At 36.7% G+C, this 10,948-nt stretch overlaps 1 protein-coding gene and 1 long non-coding RNA gene across 3 annotated transcripts; both read right to left on the bottom strand.

The window, feature by feature from the left end:
- Positions 1 to 502: 502 nt before the first annotated feature.
- LOC113298928 lies at positions 503 to 3,222 on the bottom strand. Of its 2 annotated transcripts, none has more exons than XR_003334477.1 (2): positions 2,664 to 3,222; positions 503 to 1,324 (listed from the first exon to the last, which is right to left on the bottom strand). It is a non-coding gene; the product is annotated as an uncharacterized LOC113298928 (long non-coding RNA). The 2 variants fall into 2 exon arrangements; XR_003334476.1 differs by lacking the exon at positions 2,664 to 3,222 and adding an exon at positions 1,488 to 1,725.
- Positions 3,223 to 3,703: 481 nt separating this feature from the next.
- On the bottom strand, positions 3,704 to 6,826 carry LOC113295462. Its single transcript, XM_026543799.1, has 2 exons — positions 4,322 to 6,826; positions 3,704 to 4,246 (listed from the first exon to the last, which is right to left on the bottom strand). Exons 1-2 carry the CDS (start codon positions 6,824 to 6,826, stop codon positions 3,704 to 3,706), a joined length of 3,048 nt encoding a protein of 1,015 aa, XP_026399584.1.
- Positions 6,827 to 10,948: the final 4,122 nt, after the last annotated feature.

Genomic DNA, 10,948 nt, shown 5'->3' with positions numbered 1-10,948 from the left:
AAGAACCGCCATTAAAGCGAAAATAAACCTCAAAAGAGTAGATAAAACCACCATAATGGTGTAGATAAGAAGAAAACATAATAAAAATAAACTATAACTACTAACTAACCTAGAAAACAAGAAATGGTGAAGAAACCTGCTCAGATCTGAGCAGAATAGGGTTATTCTTGATGGGTTTGTTGTTGAAGAAGAAGGAATGAGAGCAGAGAGAGAAAGAAATAGATAATGAATTGGAATGTCATGATCAAAAAGCATAAGTTGTTGCAGGTCATTCTATATAACAATTATTTCTTATTTAATTTCCTAAATCGGAACTTTTTAACGTATTAGAAAATAAAAATAATTAGCAGATGTAGGAGAAAAATCATGTGAAACTGTAATCTAATTCTTTTCTTTCTTCCACACTAGTATAAAACGCACGCGCGATGCGCCTGCCGCTCCGTTCCAAATAAAATAGAACTTATTAACATTTTCTGACACCATGGATACACACCTAGATCAATACCACCAACTATTGGTAGTTTCCAACAGATTCGACAAAATATTAAGTAGCTTAGTAGTTAGTACTGTGTAACTTAAATTCAGAATACCATTTACAATAATGTGTTGCAGTACATGTGACTAATTTCAGTTTCAAGACATTAAATTACTCCCTTGCACTAAATGAAGGTCCAATGGATAAAAATGGAGCATGTGTTGTTTCCCAGCATGAGAAGCGCAGTACTACATCAAGTGATGACCTGCCAACTTGTCGTTATGATTAGTTGCTTCTTGGAATTAAAACATTGTACTGTTAAAACAGTTTTGTACATGGCTCCTAAACTTATAATAACGAATGCAATGCTTTGTACAGCAAGACTTGATAAGCTCATATGAGACTAATTAAGAAAAGCACTCTAAATCCAATTCTTGGCCACACTTCTCTTATTCATATAACTCTATGCTAGTGGATGAGTTTCCTGAATATAAGAAGCAGGTCCGAAATTCAAACATGCTCAAGAAAATGTAGTTATTTACTATATTGATACTTACCATGCCAGTAAACCAAGAATGTTACTACACCCAAAAACAACAACAAAATGCTTACACAGTATGAACCCCTGTCCCAGTCGATAAAAAATTAACAATGTTAGAGAAATAGGTTATGTCCCGCCTCCTCTGCATTTTCACATGACAAACCAAAAAGAAATCCAGAGAAGTTACCATCACCCATGACATCTGAATTTGTACCTGACAATATATGCTACAGTCTTGAAGCACAGACTTGACGTTTAACAGCCTCTCATTGTGGTACGAAAGACAGAAGTTCCCTGAATGAGTCCTCCTGTACAGCAGTCACAAAATGGAACTTATTAAAAGATCATAACTGATCAATTACTAATAGTCTAATACTAATTAACCTATATCAAATAACATAATGGATTCCTCCTATGAGAACGAATCTACATACTTGAAAGGATTTTATATCTCAATCTTGATCAACTTACAATAATTAGGTGGAATTCACAAACTGTTATAAGACTTTGCTTCTCGTGTCATCTAATATCACTAATGAAGTCTCTTAAACGCCAAGGAATAGCAGAGGAGTTCTGGTGAAGAATTTTAACTATGCGCAGAGAGTCACCTTGCAAAATGAGGTTTTGAACATTTGAGGACTTTGCGAGATTACTGCCCACCCTAAAAGCATGCGCCTCCGCCACCAGTGGGTCATTCTAGTGAAGCAAGTCTGCAACACCCACCCACCCACCCACCCCCCCACCCCTAGTAGATGCCATCATGGTCATAAGAAACTGCTGACCCAGCAGAAATCATTTTGTGACTGGCTATCTGATGCATTTTGCTATTTGTTGTTTCATATAAAATGTTTTGTGAACTCCACCTATAACAGTCTTATCAGGATTTTATATCTCCATCCTGATCAACTTAAAGCTTCCCTTTCATGTATTGTCATTGAGCTTTGTTTGGCTCTTTCAAGAAATCGGCGCTGTTGTAGCAGATTAGATCTTTGATGTGAGTTTAATTCATGGCAACATTGTCTTTTCCTTTCATTTTTCATATCCGGCTTCTCTCTAACTCGAGCTTTCTCTGCGATTCCATTGACGTTTCTATCAACTCCCGAATTCGATCTTGCCCTGTGATTCTATGGCTATGATGGGGAACGAAGACTTCCTTGCTTTCCATTACTACAAAGATGCAGCAAACATGTATAGCCTCAGTCATCAAAACCAATAAAGAAAGCTTTTATCCTACAAATTGTCCCAATTCAAAACTTCATTCAAATTTTGTATGTACATAACCCAGATAAAATATCTTCCATTTGTTTTATTCTTATCTCTTGAGCATAACACTCTAACAAAACCCCAATCATTAACCTGTCTAAGGAATAAGCATTAACTCGAAATCATTCTTCTCCACAGTACTTAGTAGCATTTCTGTGTGTACTTGACCTAACAAATCATATGATTAAACATGTATAGCCTCAATCATCAAAAACCAATAAAGAAAGCTTCTATTGCACAAACTCTATCTGTGTGCCAATTCAAAACCAACAAATAGCCACTTCGTTCAAATTTTGTATGTATACATAACATTAACCCAATCATATAAACAGGTTATTCCCAATAAAAATCTCAAATTAGTAACTCAATTAGTTTAACACTAACCTGATTCAGGGGGTTAAAAACCCCAATTCTGGAATTCAAACTGTCAAGAAAAGCTGATCTTCAACCGAAGCATTTATGTAGCTTGAAGCTGTTCTCCAAACCATTGTTCACAAATTATCGAAAGATGTATAGTCTGAGCCAAAAACCCAAAGGGAAATTGAAGTTCACAAATTTCTGTAAGGTCCAATTTTAAAAACGTTTGAAATTGCGAAGGCGAAACTAAAAAGTTAGGTAAAAAATGAGTGATTGAAATTCCCAAAATTAAATAAGAATCAGATTATAGTTTGATTCAAAATTGACTAACCTAGATTGAAATATGGTGCTAGGTCTCAGAGTTGTCATAGCCGCTGTGTCTCTTTCATGGTGGGGGTGTTTCAGAATTCGTGGAGGAGGTGAAGAGGGCGCCTGCGTTCACGAAGAAGAGAGTTGAGATGCAGAGAAAAGGAAGATCAAGTTACTTTACTACCCTCTATTGCATAGCTGTGATCGGAATCTAAGCGAGGGTAGTTAAGTAAAAAACCGAGGCCACCGTTGAAAATGCCCCATTTTCTTTATTATAGTAAGATACTAGGGTATCAACCAGGCCTTCGGCCTGGTCTCAGCCTCTCGTACGCCTTCGGCGTGTTGTTGTTTTAATTTTAGTCGTGTTTTCACCAAATACGAATTGGTGCAAGCCTTGGGAATATTTTATGCTGAGAGTTTGTTTTTCACCAAATACTAAAATAACAAACTAATAAAATCATCCAATGTAAAGAAATATTAAAAATTACATGTACCATTACTTCTTTTAAAATTAAAAGAAGCATCAAATTCTACAATAATACTTCAGGATACACTACATTTTTTGTTAGCGGATCTAAAGACACATTTGATTCATTTGGAAATAATAAAGTAATTCTCCTTGCAGCAGTACACCTGGACAATGCGACATATAGCTGACCATGACTAAATACTGGAGTACGTAAATCAATTCCCACATACTTCACCGATTGTCCCTGGGATTTGTTAATAGTCATCGCATATGCAACGCGTATGGGAAATTAACGTCTTTCCATTTGTATGTTTAGCTCTGAAGCTGAAGGTTGAAAAGTTATTCTAGGGATGAATACAACTTCACCAGCTTTTTCTCCCGTTATGATTTTAGCTTCAATCACGTGTCGTCCGCACCTCGTCACCACCAGTCTTGTACCATTACAAAGGCCTTCTTTCGGTGCCAGATTTCTCAGCAACATAATGGGACATCCAACTTTGGGGTCTAGCTTAAATGGAGGTGTTCCTGGTGGACTTAAATTGTTGAGAAATTCAGTTGTAAAATCCGAATCCCTTCCATGATCATCCCGAATCATTTTGTCAGCAGCAAAATACGTGTAAGTCTCCCTATGTAATCTTTCTAATGCATCCATATTAATCTTATGGACGTCTTCATTACGTGGAGATAAAATGATCCTCTCGGTTAAGTATTTGGGTGACATTGGTTCGTCCATTACCAACAGAGGATACACCGAAGATATTAGCTCATGCATGTTTTGACATCTACCCATTGTCGATGGAAGATTAACAACCTCTTTAGGGTTCGTTCCAATCTACATACCAATTAATCGGATTTAAAATAGTTATGTCTACGATAAATATAGTTTTATTCAATGAAATTTCATTACCTCAAGCAAGTAGTCAGCAAACTCCAAATTTTCCGGTTCCTGCTCCAATCGCATATTTTGGTTTAACGTCAAGACAGTAATGTAATCCCAAAGAAATGAACCTCTTATAGATGCTCCAACAGCTTGTTCTCGACTTGCATTCGAGACCACTGGTAAAGTCTGTCTAAAGTCTCCACCCAAGACGACTGTTACACCTCCAAAGTGTCTGTCATCACTGCGAATATCTCGTAGTAGGCGATCAACTGCTTCCACACAAAATCTATGTTGCATTGAAACTTCATCCCATATGATCAATCTTACTTCTTTAAGCAGCTGGGCATAATCCGAGTCCTTACTAATACTAATACTGTTATCGTCTTGGACTTCAAATGGAATCTTAAAAGTGGAATGTGTCGTTCGACCTCCATCAAGAAGTAGTGAAGCGATACCAGATGAAGCAACAGTTAAGACTATTTTTCCATCTTTACGACATCTTCTTGCTATTGTGTTGTACAAAAAAGTTTTTCCAGTCCCTGCACTGCCATTCAGAAAAAACATTTGTCCATTACGATCATTCACAGAATCCACTATCGCATTGTACGCCGAACGTTGTGCGACATTCAATTTCTCAATATCTGACTGAATCACCGAATCACTTAATGCAAACTGAAGTTGTCTATGGTCCCAAATGTATCTGTTACCTACTATTTGACCCCAATCATGTCTTGGTCTCGGCATTGATTCATATTTTTCTAGTTTTTTTCCAGATCGTTGAAGCAGTTGATCCAACAGGTATAATCCGTAATCCATTGCCAGTTCATCTGTTGGATTCTGGATGTTAAACCTTTTTCGCAATCTATGTGGTAGATCATCACATATATTCATTCCAAATTTCGCCCACAAAACCTCCGGTCTTGATGGATTACATTGCGATAGGATAATACAAAATAGTTTCCTCAGCTGATTTCCGGTTTGCATAACCACTGCTTCCTGAAGACATTTTTCCGATTCTCCATCATGTGCTAAAATCCCAAGTGCAATACATGCATCTTGAAACGTATTGTGCACCTCGTCTACGTCTCCATTACTTACAGTCTTCAAGTCTTCAAAAGAATTAGCACCTCTAACAGTTGTGAGTAACATACGTAAGTAGTACAACTCTCCAGCGTTAGGGCTAACAAAATACATTCTTCCAATTGCAAATCCTTGTTGTCTAATTTTCCACTGTTTAACCCTTTTACACCATACAAAGTGTTGCGGGAACTGTTGATAAGTATATGCCGGAGCATTAGGATTTTTAGCATAATATTCAAAATAACCCATCAAAGTCGTCTTATGTTCCTGTGTTGTTAGTATAACCGAGGCCATTGATTTCCTTGTGTTATAAACAACCCGTTGCCTATTCTGTAAATGAATTGCCAACCGTTGTACAGCAGGATATTCTTCATGCAAGTGGTACTCAATCAAACGCCATACAGCCTCAGGTGGTCCAATGTACCTCGCATCAATATATTGTTGAATCTCGTCATGTTCTCCCAAAACCATCGTAGCTCGGTCACCACCTTTGTAAATGTATTTGTTAATATATTTTACAACTCTTATTCCTGCACATATTTCCACATTGATGTGGCAATTGAACATTCTTGACAGATGCGGGTTATAGGGTACAACATCTATATTATACGCCTTTTTGTTGTTTCTGACAGTAACTTCTATTCCATCCCGACGACGACGATAAATCGGATACCCACCCTCGTCCAAAGTTGTTGTGTCGGTGTACTTCTTAGGATATCCTTTTGTACATTTTCCTTTTTCCATACACGCTGCATATGGATCTCGCTCTCCACATGGACCATGAACCATACATTTGCTTACGGTATCAAACAATATTGGGTCATTTATCTCATTAGGAAATTCAGCCGAAACAAATTTATCAACCATGTCTGCCGTACGAATTTTTTCCGAATCTTTCAAAAATATAAGAGCATGCATATGTGGTAGCCCACGTTTTTGAAACTCGATGGTATAAACATGGGAGACCACCGTGCCGAACACCTTTTTTTCCTTTATTTCTTTCATCAATGCTTTTCTTTTCAGCTCAAAAACTCGAGCTACCAAATCAGGACGATCAGTGACACTCTGATTGGGTAAAAGTGCATTTTTTATTTCTGGCCAATTTGGGTTTGCAGTCATTGTAAGAAAAATATCTGGATGGTGATGAAAACGTGTAATAGCCATCGAATCCTGGTATATCTCGTACATATTCCTCCCGCTTCCAGTGTGTGAAGATGGTAAAATAACAGGATTACCTCTACAACCCGGATTTAAATCCGCATTTTTCATATCTGCAATGCAACTGTAGAGGTCAAAACGCAAAGTTGGTTGGTTGAATATGAGCCATGCCAACTTACTTTGCTCTGTAGCAGCCCATGCATCAACTAAAAACTCTTGAAATAGTTTTCCGGCTCTTAAGATGGTTGAATATTCTTCTGCACGTTCAAATATGTGGTAACTGTAATACTCCATTTAAGATAATTTTGTTTTCGTATAGGTTTTGGTGACTGCATCCCATTGCCTCATTGTTGGTGACCATCCCAGCTCACCAAAAGGAAATAGTAAAACATAATGTAAAGGCAAGTATGCCGGATGACACTCCGAAATTTGTTTCAATCCGTTGTTTTCTCTCAAATGCAATATAATATCTCGCACCCCAGTCTCCTTATAAGTATTTTCAGGAACGATAACCGCAATCTCATCTGTTGTCGGAAGATTATAACGCCTACTATCAGTCGACTTGTTATATTGAAGTGAAACTCTGATATTCTGGTCGGCCGGACTCATTTGGTCTAAAATTGCATAAGCCTGACGATACTTGGTATAAAAAACATTGAATTGGATCATAGTATTCTGAATTTTCTGTAGGACATTCATATTTAACTGAGGATTTCTTTCGCCACGGACAAACAATGAAAAGGCTGGATTATATATGTACAGTTGGGAGTAAACCGCCATCCTCTCAGTCCCAGGAGCTGGTAAAACACCTCCAGGAGCTGGTAGAACACCTCCGGTTAAATGTCTCAACTCCCCATGTATTGAGAAAGGTCTCGGACCTCTCCCTTTCAAAGCTCTTGTATCTAATTTGCATCCAAGGCTAGTAAACGCATTAGTTGTATTATACTCTCGAATATATTTCCGAAAAGAAATTGATTCGGCGTCGGTTCCGTCAAACAATTATCTGATGACTACCGGTGGTTCACGCAGTGACGGTAGGAAAAATTTTCCTTGGAGACAACATGACCCAAATTTTGGGTTTATTAAAGATGAATTTGTAAATTTTTCTGCCATCCAGTGCAATGCGCCGCAGTGCTGACATTTGACATCCATTTGTCCCAGAAAATGACGTACATCGGTAGCAACAACAGCTACCTGATTGATAAAAGTATTTGGATCATGTATTTCTTCAGTGTCGTAATCTACTTCGTCAATTTCGTAAGTATCCGACACCCCATCATCTTCTCTAATATTAATAGACGGACTGCATAGTGATAATCAGGTAATCTAGCTTACCCTATGCAAAAACTAAATAAATTTATGCAATCTAATTTTTTAAATCCTTACATTTCAGTGTTTTGAGCGTCTGATGTGCTACCAACTCTCCTATGTAATACAACCGACTGCATTGTAAATTTTGTCAACCACTATGATTCTTTTATTTTTGAACTTAAAAATGATAATTATATATGTGCGCGAGTAAATTATTTAACGTTCAAGTTAATTCACCTCTTCATATGACTCTGCACATGCTCATGTGGTACAGCCTCGCTTTCTCTAATCTGTATACCACTCGGGCGCATCCGTTTGCATGGAGGATTCTATAGTTTTGGTAAATAAATTTGTAAATTTTCAAATTTTAACAATAAAATCAATTAATTACTATGTATGCGCACCTCTTCAGTAATAACTTTTCCCTTTCCCTTTAGTGCTCGTCGTCGTTCTGCATCTGCTTCTCTTTCAATTTGTGCTCCTTTCTCACGATGCTCCTGTTCTCTCATCTCTTTGTGTTGTTTTTCTATCTCACGTCGTCGCCTTTGGGCTGCTGATCTTCGAGATGATGTTGTCGATGTTAGATTATTTCTCGCCTGTGGTGGACCCGCAACAACACACCGCGGTGGCTGTTCGGTTGTTGTCTCGCTATGCGCATCTTTTAACCTCTCGAGAATCACTGTCCTATATGCAACTGACGGATGCTGATAACATAAAAATTAAAGTATGTTAACTAAAAAAATAAAAATTAAACAGCATAAAACAAACAACTCAACATAATTTCCAAAATTATGCTTACAATAACTTGGGTAGTCAAATTATGTCCATTATAGAGCATGTGAACTCCATCATTTGTTTGATTCTCATGATTCGTGTGTCTCCTGCATTCATTAATAGAAAATGTAGTTAGTGTATAAGGTGTTGTAAGATGAAGGTTAATAATCCTTTTTTTTTATATAGGCTCTAATCAGACAGTCGATCGATGATCCGCATCTCACCATGAAAAAATGGAAAACTTCTTAATTTGTCATCCTGGTTATGAGATTTGTTAAACTATAAGATGGGTAATTAAAGGCCATCATTAGATCAATAAATTGATGGATGATAGTAAGTTTTTCATGTCTCTTTCATCCAAATATTTGATCACCTAAAAAGAATTCTTTGAGGTAAATCTAGTCGCTTTTCACTTTCTTCCCAGATTTGAAACTGGGATAGCTTAAATCCAATAAATCAAATCGAACAGAGTGCAGAATATAATTGTCGATGTAATGACTTGTACTCACATGTTAAAACTTCCAGAGAATGAACTTTTATAATTTTGTTTTAAGAACACCTAATCAGTCTATTTATAGAGTAATGATCTCAATAAAACTTCATCGTTTTGAACTGCTCCCACTACTGGAAAGATACAAATCATGAAACTGCAAGGTAGTGGGTGTGCACAGTTATTATTTATTCATTTTTTCAGTTTTTCCTTAACTTTTGTATCCATTCAATACCGACTCATACACTCCGATATTCGGCGCGTCGGCCATTTATATTTAGTCGTGTTTCATTTAATTCGGTTGATATTCTACATGATGTGAATCAGTCTCGAAACATGAAAATGGTGTATATTTTGTTAGAGACGGTAGTAAAAAGGGTCATCAAAATTAAGAAAGAAACTATCCTTTCTTTTTTAAACATGAACATTGTACTCTTCCTGTACATTTTAGGTAGTGATGCTTATTATCAGTGATTTCTCACTGGACTTAACCTCTCATGCTCCTTCGGTGCGATGGGCTTTGCGCTTCCGGCATATTCAAATCCTTTCAATTTGTGGTATACTATTGGTAACGATGTTAGTTCAAATTTTCACTGGATACTAAAATAACAAATATTTTAATTTCAAATTTAAGAAATACTAAAATTACATGCATCAGGATATACCACACTTGGCAAGTGAAATATGATGTACCATTGTCTCACTATGCTGAATTGGAAATAGCAAATTAGTTTTATTGAGGTGGCATGTGATTATGCCAACGGATGACACTTAATGGTAAAACATTGTAAAATACTTTGCGTAGAGGTTTGCAAACAATATCCACACCTCTCAATTGTCTTTGCTGCCATTTATCCATTTTTAGGGTACATTTTCTTCACCACGTTTGAAAATGTAAAAGTGTTTATGAGGAGCATGTGTCGCCAATGAGGAGCACGTACAACAATCTGAGTATAAGCAATTCATTAGTTCTGTGCATTTCATAAATAAATGCATTGCCACAGTCTTAGCAAATTAAATTCAATTGATAGAAAAAAAAAAATTAATGGGAACGATCTGAGTAGTATCTTATGTTTTTGCTTCCATTGAGGCCCATAGTGCAAACTAAGATAAATTTTGTCTCCCATTTGCCTGTCTTTCTACAAAAATTTGTAACTTTGTGTACATAAAAAACAAAATGACTGGTAAGAATGTTTGAGAATGTGATATCGTTTACCTCGGGAGTAGCAACGTATTTTTTCTTCCCCAAATCAGTCACAATCAGCCGGTCCTCAATCGGCTTTTACCATCAAATCATGGAAAATAGATCACATTTCATGGAAAATAAAATAAGATAAAACTGATAGAAAACATAGAATGAACAAACCTTCATATCATGAAAGTCAATCAGAACACCATTCCTTGCTAAATGTTTAATCTTGTGAAATCGAGAGTTTCCGTTAATATGACAGTCAGAAAGCTAAAATGGTAGACATCTAAAAATATGATTATTGGATTTTCTTACCGCGTAATCTAAGTCACGATCCATCTGTTACAGCGATTAAAAAGTGTGAGACACTAAGAAGTAGGTATCAATCATTGTTGAACTAACCGTGTGCCAATGAATTAGCATACCTCGCCATATATAGATAAACATGGATAATTTGTGTCCAAGAACAAACCATTAGTTGTTGTTCGCTGCACCACACTTTTTTTGGCCTGAAAATTCAGCCACAGACTTTCAAATTTCAATAGCCTAAACCAAAGTAAGATATGATCAGAATCAACAATACAATCTTTAAAAAGTACCTTTGATGTATTCTTCCTTGTTTTCGTTCCTTTTGTTTTTGATGCGCGAATCT

Source organism: Papaver somniferum, chromosome 7 (genome assembly GCF_003573695.1).
Source record: "Papaver somniferum cultivar HN1 chromosome 7, ASM357369v1, whole genome shotgun sequence".
In the NCBI taxonomy this organism is placed as follows: Eukaryota; Viridiplantae; Streptophyta; class Magnoliopsida; order Ranunculales; family Papaveraceae; genus Papaver; species Papaver somniferum.
This window is presented reverse-complemented; position numbering and strand designations above follow the sequence as displayed.

Bases quoted from the DNA above. Each gene is read 5' to 3' on its own strand.
- LOC113295462 (XM_026543799.1), bottom strand. From the start codon at position 6,826: ATGGAGTATTACAGTTACCACATATTTGAACGTGCAGAAGAATATTCA. The intron at 4,247-4,321 runs GTAATGAAATTT...ATTGGTATGTAG, and splicing joins TTGCTGACTACTTGCTTGAG to ATTGGAACGAACCCTAAAGA.